We start from the raw sequence: 19,489 nt of genomic DNA, 5'->3' as shown, positions 1-19,489 counted from the left end.
AAGTATCTTACAAGTTTACGATTTTTTCCAAATCTGATCTAGCATTCTCACCTAAGGTTTTGGACCTTCCAACAGAGCTGAAAAACTGAGTGATCTCCAGGAGACCTTCTATAGCTAAATGGAAAATCACTATATCATATCATTATCTTTAAAGATAATCAAATTAATTCCATGTATAAAATGGGAGTTTTACTTCCAAACCTGAACTATAGCTTCCTCAAAAGATACTAACTGGACAGAACTGGCACAAAGTTTGATAAAAAACACTACATAGGTTTTCACTAAATACTTCACAAAAATTCAGTTGCAACTGAAGAAACACCATCTATCACCACAATGGAACATTGCTTTCTAATAATGCTTTGATAGAAATCCAGGATGTACACTCGAGTGGCAAGCTATGTTATTTTTTCTCCTTCGAAAGATAATTTAGAATACACCTGTGTGATGCAAGCGCTTTAAATCAATGGTTAACCTACTTGTAGGTCTAACCAACTTCATGTACTTCCAAAGCTGCAAGCCACTATCTAAAACATATCATTTGTGTAAATTATTTTTACCCCTAAGTCATTTAGATATGTTTATTTTTTAAAACATACAAAGGGAACTTTATAAGACCAATATGGATATCAGTGTCTGGAAAGCCTCTTCCCTTTTAGCATACTAGTCCAAGGATTTTTAAACGGTCTAATAAAGCTGTATAACTATAAAATAAAAGCATCACGCAAATTAAATCAAAACTTCTGAAAACTTATGAACACAAAAGCCAGTCAACTTTCTAAAAGGACAATTATGAAAATTTTAAAAAGCAATGAATAGTTTATTCTGTTACTCCTTAACACACATCATTATGTTTTATACCATCTTACGAAAATACTGATAAATGGACACACCATTAGACAATAAGCATTAGCACAGGTGGACTAAGAGTCTCTTCTGGCATTGTAATTCCCAAGCTCTAACTCACAACTATATAATATTATTTTCCCTTCCTAAACAATAATTTCTGAAATGTCAATATATGTTAAAAAAAAGGCAAAAAAAGACTCTCATACCCTTTAATGCAGTAGTCTTCTCTTTTTCATCTGGACCTCCTTGCTGGAGCTGAGCCATTATTTACCCAAACTACCAACAAACTTTGAAATACTGAGGTAAATGTAGATTAATATTCAAAGGATGATCTGAAAAAGAACAAGAGTTGGAAATTAGTAAATTTACTGACTTCTCCTTCACAGCTCTCATCTGCTACTGTTTACACAACCAAAAAAAAAAAAACCTGATCATTATAAGCCCAAAGTCTGACCAAGTTTGGTTAAAGATTCAAGTTCACAAGAATTAACTATACTTCCCCTAATCCTAAAAGTACTTCTACCTAATCAAAACTACTTCTTTTGGGATTCTAATGCAGCATTAGTAAACAATAAACCTTTTACAGACCCACCAACGTCTGCAAGTCCAAAGCAGAAGATACAAGAAAAACAAAAGACAGTCAACAGAACTTCCACAATCTTTATGGATTTTCTTCCTCAATTAACTTCAGTTTGTTCTCATTATTGTATTATATAGTTTTGTTTTAGCAAAGGTACATGAAGCACACTATTTTAAGCCATTGTGATTTCCACAATACATTTACTGGTATTGAAATGTCTTTGCATTGTAAATGTAATTAAAATATAAAGCTACATTTGTCCAGCTACAGAACAAATCTCAATGTATTTGAGACAAGACTTTACATACAAAATCTATTTCCAAATTTCTCTTTCTGCACAGAAGGCAAACCAGACATTCAAATCCACAGACTCTTTCATCTTGAGTCTGACACCAAGGGAGTGAACTACCAAATCACAATTGCTTCTTCCTTCTCAATAAAAAGACTTCAGTGCATTGAATTCTTATTCCCTTAATCTTTTTTTGGTTCTTTGTTTTATCTGTCAGTCATTACCAACTTCTTTTATTCTTCTCCCTCATATACTTTATCATTGATGAGCTTGTATGAACTCTACTGTAACTTGTCAAAACAGTAACAGAATTCACCAACTGTACTACTGGCTCCCTAACACTTAGACCTGCAACAAAGAACTCCAAAACGATTAAGTAAGAGCAGTTCATTCTATAGACAGCAGAAAAAAAATAAACTTAGCATAATAAAGACTACTCTTCCATTCTTCATAGAGAAAACCTATTAAACATTTTCTTGTATATTAAAGGAATAATACAGCAATCTAAGGGGGTGTTAGTTATTAACTAAGGACAGGGTTTGAAGGATTGTTGTGATTTGGTTTTTTAAACTTGGGGGTCTAGAAAGTCCAATAATGCATTTTACAAGTTGGAACTATGGCAGACTTTGACACCTTCCTTTGTAAAGGCTGTTCAGACAAAGCTGGTAGGAAACAGCAATACACTTTACAAGAGTATTTTAAAGACACAAGTTCAAAGGAGTTGGAAAGGTCTGTTTATATTGTGTACTTCATAAATTATTACATGATTCAGTTAAAATGTGCATCTTTTGTCTAACCCTTTAGTCACTACTCATAACAAAAGCAATTAAAAAAATAACAGCAAAACCATTGAGATTTCTTGGTGCATTTTCTAGCCTACAAAGTTGTATATGTAAATATTAATAATTATGAATTATAATAATAATATTACAATGTAAATATTTGTGATTCAAATGTTGATTCCCACACATGGATGGTATTAAATATTTTCAGGAGATGTTTCCAAGCAGTCCGTTGAAAAAAGACTACCAAATACAAAATTTTGTCCATCTTATTCATACATTTGCAGCACAAATCCACTACATTCTACGTAGTAGTATTTTCTAGTAAATTCCAGCAGATTCTAGTAAAACATATAGAAAAGAAAGTAATTTCAATTAATTCAAAGTTCTAACTAATGACAATTATAGAGTTTTGTAATAGCCCAGATTAAAATTACTCTAATCATATGAAATTGAGTGGTTCTCCCTGTAACAATATTTGAAAATTCACAACTTGGTATATGTAAGTTAACACAGTTAACAAAATGCACACAGGTCCTCAAATATTTGTTAGCCAAGGTAAGAAACGTACAATCTATCTGAACAGATTTTCCTTGGAAAACAAGACCCCATCCCCTGATCAGATAAATCAAGGCAGAGACCAGGAATCCTTGCCATTCTTGTCTCTACCATGGATACCATTCTTCCTCCTTGATTAGATGAAGACCCTGCCATTGAGTAACAGTTCAACTGCAAAGATAAAAGCACCAAAATAAATAAATCTAAATTTACCTTTGAGAGACAGAATTTACAGTTCTTTCTGACAAAGTAACAAAACTGTTACAGCAGCCACTGGAGGCAGGACTTGATATCATAATGAGGATGGAACAAGTACACAGTACGTTATGCATTGTTTCTGTGAATACAGGATTTTTTGGAATCCCTTACTGATACTTATTTAATTAAGAGAAGAAATTACTTGAGAGAGTTAGATTTCTGTTCTTTGACAGAGTGGTGCCAAATCCATTATTGATTGTACAAAAACAAGCACTGGAAAATGATGAAATTCTGAGTGGTTCCATACAGGCAAAGCAAGAATTGTAGTTTATTCTAGGCATTAATTTCAAACTGCAGTTTATCCTAAGTATCAATTTCAAATCCCAGTGATCTTCAACTGCATATACTGACCACTTCATATAATTCCTAAATGCTGTCAAGTTTCTTGTAATAAATACAGACTTTAAATGTGTTATTCTTATTGTACTGGTATTCTTAAAGGTGTTATTCCTACAATACTAAGATAAGTGTTTTCTTTTGAAAACACCTCTGTGGGTTTTTTTTTTTTAGCTACATACAGCAAGCATACTTCCCAAAGCACAAGTTACTACTTCACCTGAAGAAAATAAGTTTATGCATATTTACTTGTATGTATCTTGCTTATGCATGAAAACTTATGTATTCTGACACAAACTATCTTATTCGTATTCTGTGCCTCTTTAACTCCAACCCCTGCAATACTTAAAAATAGTTTGACACAGAAATATTCTAGTTTAATGGTTTCATATGAGCCAACGAGGCTGCATTTTCATTATATCCCTGCTTATGTAATTACAGAAACTGGCAGACTCAGAAACAAACGGTCAATAAATTAATTTTTAAAAAACGCACACATCAGAGAACATACACATATTTTATGTTATTGCCTGTAAAGTGGTATTGGAAGTTTGGACTACAGACCTTGTGATGTCATAACAGTGGTGTTTTTTAAATCAATCTGACACCACATGGCACCATATCATATCCATACACATGGTACACATATGCAGGTTTCAACATACTTAAAATACTCTTTATTGTGCAACTGCAGACAGAAGTGTGCCAAAAAACACAGTAAATGATTTTGTTCTAAATTAGCAATACCTGAAGCAAAGTCAATATTACAAATGCTCCAAATAAAGGCTATAAACAAGACATTAATAAGAAGAAAACACACAAGTATCTTCAAACACTACAAGTCCTTCAGGCTTATCTGGACATAATGAGAGGAGGTGTTACCAGAATGCTTCTGTGTACTGTACTCCTTTATTAAAATATAATAGAATGAGAGTCCTACTCTTTGTAAACTGACTCCCCAAGCAAGCTAGGAACAAGTATGGCTTAGATGTGTATAATGTGGCTGATGACCGATTAAGACTCAATTTTTCTTCAAAGAGATAACTGGGCAACAGTTTGCCTCGAGTCTCTTGTCAGTATCGGCTCAATAAAGCAAAAAAACCCCAATAATTCATCATAGCAGTATTTTCTCTCAATTAGATTTGTCTTTTCCCTCTTTTAGGGCACTACAGATGGCATCAGTAACAACTGCATCAATTATGGTTGTATTTCACCTTCCCACACTTAAAAGACCATATTTTTACATGCTTATTGGTTTACCCAACTTCAACTCTGAAAGGCTATTATTTCCAGTCTGCTTCAGACTAAATGGTTTTGAAAGTGTCTAACTCTAGTATAAAGTTCAGAGACAGCACCTCAGTTCTGATGATATTAATGAGCAGCTACAGCACCTCCATATTAAAGACAGCATCTCTATGTTAGAGATCAGAAATTTAGGATCAGAGGACTAGCTTAGCAGTATATGCTTGCCTGTCCCGCTCTGCTGAAGTTAAAATGGCCTTTCTCATGCATTTAGGCTACCAGAACTGCAAGAAAATTTGCCTAGTTGTTCAGAGCATGCTCCATACCACTGCAAAAGACAGAGGAAAGATGCACAGGAAAGGATTAATAAATCTTAGAAGGGCAGATGTAACAACTTATAATAAAAGAAATTGGCAATGATCCTAAAGTCCCTGAATCTCAGATCATTGTACACTACCAAACGGTGGTAGAACTTGCTGATAAAGTATGTGACTTTTTGTATGCCCTAAAGTTTGATACAATAGCACAGCAACGACCTTCCAGTTTCATTTACCCCATAAGTTCAAACAACAAGATGACTAGGAGCCACGTGCATTAGCAATATGTGTCAGCAACTCAACTCTTTACACCAAGCAGAGTCAACCCAACTCCACACATTGAGATTTTAATGATTTTGGTTTAACTTCCTTGAAATGCTGAAAATTACCTTCATAAGCATATCCATATTAACACAAGGAAAAAAACTACATAAAAATAACAGTAAAAAGAGGCAGCACAACCTCAACATAGCCTCTGTGATATTGACAATATAATGGTATACCAACCAAACACAAAGATAGAAATTAGCATCTGCAGCAGCAATAGCTTTGAGTACTTGTACTGGTTTTCTCTAGGAGAGTCAGTTTTCTCCACAGTAGCTTGTAGAGTTTGGATTTGTGCTGAAAACAGCATAATTAACACTGCTGAGCAGTGATCACACAGCATCAAGGGCTCCCCCTGCTTCCATGTGCTGCCCTGCCAGTAGGCAGGCAGGAGTGTACAAGAAGCTGGGAGGGCACACAGCCAGGACAGCTGAGACCAACTAACCACATGATGACACACTCAGCAACAAAAGCTTGGAAAAGAAGAAGCAGGAAATGTGTGGAATGGTGGTGTTTGTCTTCCCAAGTTACCATTACATGCAATGCAGCTGTGCTTTCCTGAGGATAGCTGAATATTTGCAATTCCTTACTTAGCTTTGTTGCTGTACACAGCTTTTACTTCTCCTATAAAGCTGTCTTTATCTCAATGCATTAACTTTCTCACTTTTACGTTTTGTGTTCTTTGCCCCATCCACTGTTTGGAGACTGAAGGAGTAGCCAGAGGAAGGACTTGCTCGCCTATTGTAGCTAATCCACAACAACACAATACAGCACTTCCACAAATACACAAACTATCAATAATTAGGTGTACAGGACCTTACTTCTGTTGAGGTAAATAGACAGTTATCTAATGAATCAGGCCATCAACTCTGGGGAAAGAAAAATTGACCCTGTAGTGAAGGTAGGAGAACGCTGTCTCCGGAGAATCCTGTTCAGAGAAGAAATTTGCAGGTAACTTGTCCACAAGGCCTGAAAGATAAAATGTTTGCAGATAACCTCTTTTTATATATTTATCATTTTCCAGGCAGGAAATTCAGCCTGGACTCCTGCTTTAAGAAATTCAAAGAACCTTCTTTAGTCTTCCCAATCTCAGCATCTGAGATGAATATACACTGATGAACAAGACATTAATTTCAAGATGCTTTCACCATCACCTTCCTCTAAAAGGTTGGAGGGACTCCTTCACAAACAGCAGATGTGAGGGAAAAACCAACGAATTAATGTTTATAAAGAACTTCAATCCACAATAGAAGGATCAGGAAAAGTCCATGTAATATGCAATAATGTTGTAACTAGTGGGTGATTTACTTTCCATTATTTCATGGGCCTGATGAGGACAGAAAAAAAAATTGAGACAATAAAACTATTTGGAAAATAGATGTGTGCTTATTTGTTTATGCTTCTTATTTACAGAATAAAGTTTTCTAGGCAGTGCACAATACAAGGAGTTATGAGGCCTTGGTAGGACATTACTTTGTAACGTAGTTGAAATTGCCCTGTGATAGTTTATAAAAAAATTGGGTTTGGATGAGATTTAGATGCTTGTACTTTGTATTGTTGGTTTTAATAGGATTTTGACTTGAAAGATGGAGTGGAGAAGACTGACTCTCAATAGCCTCATCTCTGCACATACTAAGCAGTTGCAGGACAAAGCCAGAATTTTTTTTTCTTAACATCATCTTTCCTCAAGCAATCCCATGAGTCAGCTGGGAGAGAAATATGCCTCTGAACAGAGAAAAACTTGAAGACTATTAATAGAGTCTTCTCTTATGAGAGACACCAAAGAAATTTTCCAGAATGCCACATAAGAAAGAGAGAAACTGGAAAACTCTAGGGAAATGGCTTCTACTCAAGCCACCATCAAAAGCTGCTAAAAGCCCTAGACATATGCCTATGTGTCTAGTACTTTAAAATCCCTTTTTCCCCCTCTCCTCCTTTGCTCTTCAGTAACAGCATGATTTTACAAAGGACTGTCTGCCATGAACTGAAGACTCCTGAAAAGAACACATGCAAATCAGATGGAAATGCAGTGAATCCAAGTCTGTAGCCCAGATCTTTATAAACACCAAAGTATTTGTGATTCTACGTCAGATTCTGTGTTGAAAGATGCACAAAAGGAGGCTAAAGAAAGGTAAGAGGCACATTCAGTTTTCTACAACACATCTGTTTCCTCCAACATCTTCTGGGATGTGCAGATGCAAATATGTATCACCACCTCACTTGACTACTCTGCATTTAATGCAAATACTGCAGACAACACAAAAATATACAAATCAGATGGCTGTTATGCAGAATCAAATCATACACAACTGAAAAGAGCTTGAAGGGCTACTAAAAACATCAGTTCATCGTCAAGTTATCTTATTTCAGAATCAGACTAAAAAGCCCAAATCCCCATAATGTACGTATCTCTTCTTTGCAGCATCATCTGCCTCAAGAGATCTGCCACACAGCTCTTCCCACAGCTTTTCCTCCAACATTTGCTTCTTCAATGTTTATGATTTCTGCAAGCTTTAGGAATATAATACCTCAACTGTCTTTGCTCTGTCTCCTGCCTGAGAGGCAGCATGTGCTATATGGCCAGTTAAATCAACTACTGCTTAATTTCAACCCTGCGAAACACCTGTAGCCCTCAGATTTGTTTCTGCTAGATTGTCATAACATAGCAAAACAACATACATATATTCATAGATTATATATAATGTGAATAATATAAATACATTATTCCTTTTAGCTAGATATTTAAATAACTTGATATTCTAATTTTGACTGCATCATACTTGCATTTTAATTTTTCTTCCATATCAGTACATCTTTTCTTTCACAAAACATTAAAAGAAGAAAAATAAAAAAGCAATGCAAGTAAGTTTTATCTTCTTAACTGGTTCACCTTTAAAAACTAAAAATCCGATATTGATATTAAAAATATTCCATCAAGTACCTGTCAGTAATTGTAACCACACTTATCTACACTGTTTGCTACTGCCTGATCTACAACCTTGCAATTTCCGTCCAGAGCCAAGACTGACAAAAAGCTGTAACTGCAGCATCATAGAGTAGTCCAGGCAGGAAAAGATCTTGGGAAATTATCTAGTCTCTAACCTTCTCTTGGACCTAATCTCCTAAGGTTTTAACAGGGTCTTAGATCAAGTAAGCTATGGTGCTGCCAAGACGAGCCTTAAATATCTCCCAGAGGGAGATTCCACCATGTTTTTCAGGAACTTACTCCAAGATTTCCTTTTCCCTATATTGAGATGAAATTTCTACTCTCACTATTTATCCTTCTGAGCAGAAAATATCTTCTCTTTCACAACTGTCTTCTGTGTACTGGTTTACTGATGAAACTTTTCCAAGCCGTCTCTCCACTGAGGTGCTGGAACATGTACACAGGAAGGCAGTGAAGCTGGTGAAGGGTCTGGAGCACAAGTATTATGAGCATTGCCTGAGGGAGCTGGGCATGTTTAGCCTGGAGAAAAGAAGGCTCAGGAAGACTTTCTAGCTCTCTATAACAGCATGGGGGTTGGGTTTTTCTCACAAATAACAAGAGAAAATGGCCTCAAGATGCACAAAGGGAGGTTTAGATCAGGTATTAGAAAAATTTCTTCTCTGAAAAGGCTGTCAAGCACTGGAACAGGCTGCCTGGGGTAGTGGTAGAATCACCATCTCTGGAGACATTTACAAGATATGTGGATGTGGCCCTTAGGAACATCATTTCTGGTGGGACTTGACAGAGCTGGATTAACAGTTGAACTTGAAGATGCCTTTTCTAACCTGAACAATTTCCTTCAACTTTTCTCCAAATGTTGTGTTCTCTAACATCATTCTAACACATAAATCATCCTGGTGGCTATCTGCTGGATCTTCTCCAATTTTTCATCAATAATCAGGGGACAAACCAGACACAGTACCCTAGCACATCTGCTACCAATACCAGAGAATCAGTGTGACTTCATTGACAAAAGGGCACATTGTTCAGTTTGCCATCCAGCAACACCCCCAGATTCTTTTAAGCACAACATCCTTGCCAATCCTACCACAGTCTGCTTGCTGTTTGGGAATTATACCATTGTCACTGCACAACTTCACATATATTTTTGTTAAACTTTATGCAATTCCTCCTGGTCTAGTCTTCCTGCATGATGGATTACAGCTGTCCACCAAGACAGATAATAATTATGACAATGATCTGCCCATTTCATTTGCATCTTTGATTTGAAAGCAAAAAGAAAAAATATGGACCAAGTGCTCTCTTTTTATTCTCAATGCTTTTGCCATAATACTCATAATTTTACTTTCCACACTATCAAAATCCTTGAAGAAATTAAATTCTACTTATTTGATGAACTACTTCAATAGGCTAAACAGATGTATCTACGGGACTGGTTAAGCCTTAAGCCTAAACATTCTGTCATAGCAGTGACCACTAAAAGACATGGGCTAAAGAAACTTCAGTCATTCTAAACCAACATTGCAAAAGTCTTTGTCCATTTAGTTGAAAGCACTGCATTTCCTATCAGTTTGAAGGAACCCCTACTAAAGAGAAAAACTGTCTTTAATTTTTTTAAGTGCAGCATGTGATTTAGCAGAGATCAGCCAAGTGCTGCCTAACACAAAGGTACAGATAAAACCAAGAGGAGAAAGACATGGGGAGATGCAACCTAGTTTAGAAAAAAAAAAAATTATAAATTCCTCATTTTTTCTTGGAAGGCTCACAGTTTCAGGTCAGACAATCCCTCAAAATCAACTATGTCCTCTTAAATAGAGGCCTTTTATTTTCTTCAGCACCAGTCTCTAAGACCCGTAACTTATGTTTAACTACAGCAGTTTTTACAGAAAGCCATCCATAGCAAAGTTCAAGTTATTAAGAGCTAAACAATCCATCAGTTGCTGTGATTTCTGAAAGACTAGTCATTGTCCTTTGTACTTTCTTTCCAGTTTTAACTACTTTGGCTTCAGGCTTCAGTCACTAATTATTGCTACACCTTTGTATGTTAAGTTTTCTATGTTTCCCTTACATGATTAGACACCACTCTTTTTTTGGTAAACTAAACAAGCTCAACAGAGACTCTTTCTAAGAAATTTTGATTCTAACCCAAAGTAATTTTTTTCCAGTTTCTCTGTTCCATTCAATTTTTAAAATCCCTATTGACTGGTGGTAAACACAGCTTAGATATTTGAATAGCATGGTAGCTGAAAAATATAGTAACTACAACAGTGTTTATAGATAAACAAACTGTAACTACAGGAAAAGAGTACAGAATGCATTAAAATTATTTTACTTCTTATGTAATCTTTTGATCAGACAGATAATGTCTCATCCTAAAAAGCCATGAACAATATACATTTTTACTAAGGATGAATGTTAAAATCTTTATGTCAACCTCTATAGCAGCTGATCATATTGATTCCAAGACAAAAATTAATAGAAGAAAAACACATACATTAAACAGTGTGCTGAATGGGAAAAATACAAAGCAGCATCAGACCCACTGAGCACAACAGACTCCTGAAAAGTATGTTGTAGGCAATATAAACATTTTCTCAAACAACTGACGATTTTCAAAATATGTGCTGAAATAGCACGACCTATAAAGTATCATTGTGTAAACAAGAATTCTTTTTTTCTGTAATTAAATTAAAGCTGTATTGATCACTACACAGTCACATTTGCAGTATACACTCAGGACAAAATGAAGCTTCAAAGGAAAGTGCTAAATCAACTACAGAACAGTAAGCAAAAATATGCTGCAAACATCTACTCAATAACGTAGCTAGCCTTCAAATATTTTATATTTTTTACCTACTTCAAAATGAAGGTGTAAGAAACATTTCAGTTTCAACAGCTTAAAAATGTGACATAGGGCAAAGAACAAAAAACGGTCTGTCCTGAATTTCTGTGCTAGAGAAGAAGGAAAAAAGAAAAAAAAATCTTAGCTAAACCAAAACTTTCAAAGTCACCATATTTTGTTACTAAATGGTGCTGTATAAAAGCAGGGGGAAAACAAATGGAAAATCATTTGACAAAAAATACCCCTACACCAAACAGCAAAAAAACCCCAAATATTGTGAATAAATGATCAGCAATGGTGGACAAAATACATGCTCTCTTGATGTACATGAAATTTAGCAGATTTCATAGAAATTTGGAAGGCGGATCAAAAAATCTGATGAAGAGTTTAAAAAATGGGGAAAGAGAGAGAGAACATGGTCCTTTTGAGACAATCAAAACTAACAGAACCCCAAAATGTAAGCAGAATAGATAATTATTTCAACTTAAGACTCAAGTGGTTTAAAACCAAGCCCAGAATAGCATAGAAATACTAATTTTATGTTTCTGGTTAAGTGTGTCATAACTAGCCAGGAGTTTAATTACCCCAAGGATAAGGTACAAACTCAATGGAAAGCAACTACCTACTTATGTTGATAAGTAAATTACTGTGCCTCAAAATATTCCTCACTCTTGCAAGAATCAGCAGGAGCAAATTTCCTCCCTCTAATGTATACACCTTTTCCATTACTGTCTCTGAAACTTCACAAAACATAATATTATTTCAAGCTAATAGAGCTTGGAAAGGAAAACATCCAAAATTTAGAAAGAACAGGAAACATTTTCTAGACTATATATCTATATACCTAGACTATATATCATGTTTCCCGATATTTTAAAATGAGACCTGAAGAAACAAAGCAGTGAAGATCCTTTCAATGACATCCTGCTTTAGGAAAAGTAGGTGGAGGGACATGATCCTTTTCCTCTACTCTGCACTTCTAAACACATCTGGAATACTGTGACGGCTCCAGGTGCAACACAGACACAGACATACTGTAGTAAGACCAGCAAAACTGGTTAAGGGCTTGGAGCATCTGGTATCTGAGCACAGGCTGAGCTAAGCAGGACTACTCAGCAGGGAGAGAAGTCTGGGTGGAGTGGGAGGAGTATAATTAATATCTATTAAATGCCAGAGGAGACAATACCTATTAAATGCCAGAGGAGACCACTTCCCATCACTGTCCAGTGAGAAGGTAATATACAACGGGGACAAACTGAACATTTAAACATAAGGAAAAAACTTCCTTAATCTAATGGGGTTCAAACACTAGAGCAGGCACCCAGACAAGTGATTTCAAGCGATTTCAGAGACTGAAATATTGTAGTTTATGGCTTAAACATTTTTATGAATGAGTTTTGTCCATTAAAACTGTGTAGTGAAGTTGCATCAAGAAAGCTGCACCAAAGACACCACATCCTGAATGGGTCGCCTAGGCTGAGGCCCTGGACTGTAAGTTAATTTAAATAAAAATGACACTATTTTTAGTTATGGGCTGGGGGAGAAGAATACTTCCACAGGAGGATGAAGCCCAGCAGCTGTGTCATCTACTGAGAACAGGTTTGTACAGACATCCCCCATGCCACCAAAGAAGGAAGGAGGAGGTTTTGGGTGCATGGCAAAAAGCCTCTGGTCAGAGGCAACACACATCCTCCATTACTCAAACTGGTTCAGTCAGGAAGGCCACATCTATGGGACATTCATGCTAGGGGCTGCTTAGGGGGTGTCCTGATCCATTAAATGCTCCCTGAATGGTTCCCCAGAACCTGCACCAGAGCTCTGCACGTGATGTAAAATCATACAAGTGATATACAGTCCTGCAAGGGACAATGTCAAACTTGTACCCTCAGGGGAGGTACCTGGGCATTCCCACATGGCCCAAACATTTATTAATCCACTGGATTCTATTCTTTGTCAGTGGGGGACCTTCACCACCTAGAAGACCAGAGGATAAATGAGACATCATCAAGATCCATGAAGGGGTTATATGTTTCTGCTTAACATGTCTGTCACTCTTCTTGTCTTCCCACCCCTCACCTCTGTTTTCTCTTTCTTTCTTTCTCTTTGCTTCTTTTACTGTTAAATAAAATGTATCAATTTTTGGTATCAACATTTAACATCATTTGGTTCTAATCTTGTTTCAGGGAGTATTCAGGGAGTATTCAAACCTTCAAATCCACAGAGAGCTCACTTTGCACCTCTGTGATTAGAGTGGATCGTAAAAAAAGGTTACAGAATCTCTGTCCTTGGAGATACTCAAAACTTATTATACACTGCCACAAATAATGTGCTCTAGCTAATCCTTCTCTGAGCACTGGGATTGGACTACACAATTTCCAGAGGTCCCTGCCAATGTCAACAACTCTACCATCCTGTGAAGATAAGAAAAAGCAGAAATGCACACCAAATATACAGACTGTGTGTATGTGTGTGTGCATGCACACATGTACATTTACAAATTAGTTAACCTCCCACAAGAACAATGATCACCAATGACCACACAAGGAATATCAGAATCATTACCAGCAGTGTCTGGTTAAACAAAAATTAAGAGCTCATGGTCTCAGGGGTCTCAGTTTTGTGTTCTCAGGAATTCCTTTCTGATTCTGAGTCAATCTGCATGAAAAAGCCAAAATTTGTGCCCTCCTTACGTAAAGGCACACTACTAATTAACATTATTAATGGTAATTCTGCAGGTACCAGAGAATACCAAAATTAAGACCCCCACACACAAAAAAAGTTCAGCACTTGTGCATTAAAAGTCCAGTCTTGTTGGAATCTGTGGGTATTGGTGATTCCGAGATTGTAGAAAGTCTGTGTTTTTCTGCCCTGTTGCTAAAGAAGAAGCCATAGTTCGTTTGTGCTGGTTTCAAGGTTGTTTATTTTTGCTTATCTATAACATGTTCTGCTGCCCTGCCGCAGGTCTGTCCTGCAGGGCAGTGTGTGGGGCTCTGCCCCTTAGTGGGATGGTACAAACATTATATACTAGAAATTACGTGTACTATATTTACAATAATGTGCTAATATCTATCATTTACGTTGAACAGTGTGTCCCTAGCTTAAACTAATAGAAAAATGCCAACATCACTAAGAACATGGAGGTAAGGAAGAAGAAGGAGGAAGAACAGGATTAGGTCTACTTTCTTCTATCTTAGAACTCCTGACCCTCCTGTACAAAGTAAAACCCCCCTGTACAGGTGTTAAAACCCTCCTGTACAATATTAAAAAATTTTACCTTCTAATTTGTGACTACTTTTACTATATCATCTAACCCTCTGTGACTGCTTGTTCTACTTTCAAAGTTGGTAATTCATTCTATGGTTTAAACTCAAGATTACAGCTGTTTTCATCTGCTTGCTAGGGTCTAAAATGCTTCTGACTAAGGCTTGGAACCTCTAAAAATGTCTGAGGGACATTTTGAGTTCTGACACAGTCTCATAGAAAAAACAGCCTGGAAAACACAAAGAGAAAAGAAGTGATCTCTATTCTCAACTACTTCTCTAAGGTAGTGTCATCTATACCTACACTTCTGTCCAATACAGTCCTGGGAAGCTCCTTTGGGCACCATCCTGCCCCTCTGTGAACCTCCACGGGTTGCAAGGATACAGCCTTGACCAGCAGGAGATTAATCTTGGGAGTTGGCTGGCACTGGGTCTGCTGGACATGTGGGAAGCTTTTGCAGCTTCTCACAAAAGCCACACCTGCAGACCTCTGCTACTAAAACCTTGCCACACAAACCCAATAGAGAAGGCATAATCATATGTTTTTTTCCACTGCACTTCTGCCTTTGTCAAGGCACTGAATGAAGATACTAATTTAAAAAGGAGACACTCAGTATTTTACCTAATCTTTTTAGTTTTAAGTACAACCTTCTTCTCCCAACCTCAATTCCTCCTTTTCCACATTTAAGTAGCCTTCAATCATCCTCTCCTATTTCTCTCACAAGTTTGCTTGTCTTAGGCCTCATATTTTATCCTGAGAGCTTCTAGTGCCATTCTGTTCCCTCCCCAAGTTCTCATTTTAATTTTCATCTGCCAACTCAACTTCTTGTTCCCAAGCTCCCTTTATCTACACTGCTCCAGTTCACTGGTCATTCACCCCGCCATTTTACAATGATTACAGAAATGACATAGCCAACTGAGAGCTTTCCTCAGACCACACTCCCTGCTATCCACTGACAGTACACATCCTCACCACAGCCCTGTGGAGAATAAGCACAGTCAGTTGTTCTGTGGTGCTGGCAGGCATGCACAAACAACAAGAAGAGCCCAGCATGTCTAGTACAGGTAGAATTGCTGGAGATTCTTACACACCAATACTGAGGTTGATACCTAACATAAAAGCACTGTACCAACTACCTTCTTCCTAATTCGAAATCAAAGCACAACAACACAGCACCATGTATAAGGTAAGGTATACCTTGTATCAATCTACACATACTTTTAGAGGTCAACTGAAAGGTGTTACCAGAATGTGCTGCTTAGGGGCTTATCAAGCCTTGAAGATGTGCAACAACAGTGATCCCACAACCTCTCTGGGCCCCACTCCCATGTTTGACTATCCTCACAGTATATTTTTTGGGGGGAGGTATGGTGGTATATATACCACCATTTCCCATAAAGTAAAACATTATAAGTTATTTATCTGCTGTCCTATACTGCAAAATATAAATGCAATTTAGAACAACCAACAAAAGAAAAAATAATATGTTATTTGCATCATGCTCCTTTTTTTGAAAGCTAAATAGTTAAACATTCTTACAGAAATAAAGCTTTTTTATATCCCTCTTTGTAGCAAACTCTAAAGACCATGATTCTCTGGAAATTTTAAAATAATCTTCTTTAAAAGGCTGCCTCTGGACATTACTGTGAATGCAAAATCAGAGCTTCCCAAAATGAACACACTACTAGCTTTGAAAAATTCAGTGTCTGAAACAAACTATCTTTCATCTCAAGAAAATGCAGGCATGGGTTGACATCCTTACGGACTTGGACTTTCCATCTCAGTATATTTCAATTCCTTCATTCCTGTTTCAACCAACTGTCTCAAATTCAAAATTCAAGCTTCTGGGTTTTGTGGTGTAGTCCTCTTGCAATTATTCCTTAGGGAGTTACCCCAATTTTTATGACTACTTAAATACTCACCAGAAAGGAAGACAAGGATAATAGAAAAAAGAATGGAAAGACAAAAATTTTTTTAAAAATCTTTAATTGCCCAGAGAATTATGTTGAAAGATAATGAACAAGAACTTAGAGCTCTCCTGCACGAATGTACATGCAACCTATGTGATGTTAGAGAATTTGATAGGATGATTCACATGAATGTAATGCTACAATTCAAGAGATTTAACCTATTTAGAAAGAGCAAAAACAGAGAACAAATGGTACTGTGTGCCAAAAATGTCACTGTTTCTGAGTCACTGACAATAAAAAATCATGTCTTAATAAAGAAAGTACAAGTCAGGATACTAACTGGGGTTTGCTACAGATACGAAAGCTCACACAGCAAGGTGGTTAAGCACATATTGCTTCTTGATGGAAATAAAAGTTTCATTATCACAGTGGACATAACACAGAGTGAAATAACCTGGAGTCTTCATGCTGCTATTATCAGAACAGGCTCAAAGTTTCTAAAAATTGAGGACAATTTCTTATACTGAGAAATGTTAAATCCAAGCCAAGGGAATGCTATGTTCAACTTCATCCAGGCAGATAACAAGTACCCCACTGTTTCACAGAGAGCAAATACAGAACAAAGACCCTTCCTGCCCCCAGGTCTTAGAATCAAAAGACATATTCACAAACACATCTTTGCAAAACGACTTTAGCAGTCCCACCCCCTACCCATGCTGTCCCCTCAACTGACAGAACTGTTTGTAGCAATGCACAGAGAACCAGTTCAGGGAATCACATCTGAGTTAAACCAAAATAGGGACTTGATCTGAGTTAAAACTACCTTCCTTTCTTTCTTTTACTTCCCCCCCTCCCTACTCTTTTTTTTTTTTTTTTTTTTTTTTAATGAGTACACTTTTAATTTATCAATTTTCACCTGGTACAACTGAGGTGACAGAACTGGGATACAGCTGCTGCCTAAAAACTTTTTAGCCTGATTTGCCAACGTGGCCAAGAAAGAAACAAAGAAAGAGCAAAAGAAGGACTCAAGCAGTGATCACTGTGGTAGGAAATAGTTTATGCTTCCAAAATTCAAACTCTGCTATTCCAAGATGCAAATATTTAAAATAAAGTATAAGGAAACTGCCACCATTTTTGACTTACTGATTAGCATGTATCAAATGCAAGTTTGCATAAATTGTAGCTTTGATTTTGATGGCTATGCTTGTTCTGAGATGTTCCTCCTAGGCTTGCAGGTAGGCTATGTTAACACACTCCTGCAGCATGGCAGATACCAACATACATATACAGAATTCTCTTTTCATTCAGACTTTATTTCACAAGACTGAATAGTGTGTTTCAGTGGGGAGATACTGTTTCAGTACAATGATCATTATTCAAGACATACAGACTGTGTTCATGAGCACATCTATTTATCTCTCATTTCACCAAATTTTAATAATGCTTTTATATAATGGCTTTTTCAAAGAGGCTTCCTGTAAACCCATTTCTTCTTTGAAATACTTTCAGCTTTCCTTTTGACTGTGGTGCCTGTATTTATTCAAATCTAGCCCAATTAACATTTTCCTTCTTGAGGTGGGTTTGTAACACACATTCTGCAAGAGGAATGAGATGCCCATTTGTTAGGAAAAAAGCAGTATGTTTTCAAGATTTGCTACACATTATGCCTAAAAAAAGAAGGAAGGATGCAAAGTTAGTTTACCACCTTCGTAAGTTAAACAAGGAGACTTAGATTTGCATGTATTGCATGTATGTATGCCAAATCGTGACAGCCACCCAAACATGAATTTCAAGGCTTTATAAAGCCTGGCCTGCAGAACTTAAAAAGAAACTATAAGTACCACATTATTTGTTAGGTTTGGTCTTCAACACAGCACTGAAGACAAGCTGAAGAGTACCTGGCACTCTGACAACATGATCAATCAGAACTACTTTGTCCATATTCTCAAACAAGCAGCTACTACTCCAAAAACCAAGACACAGAAGTATAAAACAGCTCCAAAGTACAATAAACCACCTCTCTTCATACACCTAAAATAGAACAATGAGGGGTCCACTATTCCCGTTCCTAAGAGAAAGTATACCTCAGTCAAGGGATGACAAGAAACCAGAGAGACCACTTTTTGCCATGTCCCACCAGGAGCTTTCACTATAGACACTGCAAAAAGCTGATATAGTGAAAAAAGCCCTATGGGTCAGCATAATGTGTCTATCCCACAATATTAAATGTCCAGAGAATTGGAATTAAGTACTTTGAAAGATACCACAAATGGAAAATGGCAAGTTTATGGAGCTTGTAATTCAGGCAAATCCAGACTAGCTATCTTGGGAAATAGTTCACAATTTCCAAAGCTATCTTCCTATTAAATTTCATACTTTTTACTTACATCTTGGAGTTGCTGTGGGGTACTTAAGAGTAATCAAGAATATTTTCAATACAATCAACACTTTCATGTCCCTCTCAAAAGAAAAAGAAAATTAGCCTAGACTTTGACTTGAAATTTATAGTAAAATTCCTTATTACCCACTGATAATTACCAACACTAATAAAAGCAGAAACTGGGACAATATAGTGTGATGGGCCTGACTTTTAATGCACAAGCATCAAAAAACATAAGCACTAACATTACTGGTGCTTCAGGTAGGGACCTGCTTCCAGTCAAAAGTGAAACTGGCTAACTTGCAGTACCATTGACAATGTGTATAGCTAATTCTTATTGACAACGTGTACAGCTAATGCTTATTTTAATCATCATCTCTCTTTCTAAACATGCAATAAAGAAAATTCTTTCATTTGCCTGCCTGAATGTCTTGGTTTTGTCTGGGTTAGTGTAGCTGTGTTTTGCATTCAGGATGAGAGGTACAGTGCTGTGTTTTGGATCTGGGATGAGAATAATGTTGTGGATGGTTTGGCTATTGTTAAGCAGTGCTTACCCCAAGTCCAGGAGTTTTCTGTGTCTCGTGCTCTGCTAGTGAGTAGCTGCACAAAAAGCT

At 36.9% G+C, this 19,489-nt stretch overlaps 1 protein-coding gene across 8 annotated transcripts in view; it reads right to left on the bottom strand.

Moving 5' to 3' along the window:
* ARB2A (ARB2 cotranscriptional regulator A) overlaps positions 1-19,489 on the bottom strand; it is a 254,123-nt gene that overhangs the window by 229,988 nt on the left and 4,646 nt on the right. For all 8 annotated transcript variants that reach the window (XM_072922382.1, XM_030258929.4, XM_072922384.1 and 5 more), the window contains one exon: positions 1,056-1,181. In XM_072922382.1, the coding sequence (XP_072778483.1) occupies positions 1,056-1,113 (58 nt within the window). In that variant the 5' untranslated portion in view covers positions 1,114-1,181. Of the gene's footprint in view, positions 1-1,055; positions 1,182-19,489 lie in introns of those variants that run through there.

Source organism: Taeniopygia guttata, chromosome Z (assembly GCF_048771995.1).
Source record: "Taeniopygia guttata chromosome Z, bTaeGut7.mat, whole genome shotgun sequence".
NCBI classification, from domain to species: domain Eukaryota; kingdom Metazoa; phylum Chordata; class Aves; order Passeriformes; family Estrildidae; genus Taeniopygia; species Taeniopygia guttata.
Note: the sequence above shows the minus strand (reverse complement) of the source record. Positions and strands in the feature narration are given on the sequence as shown.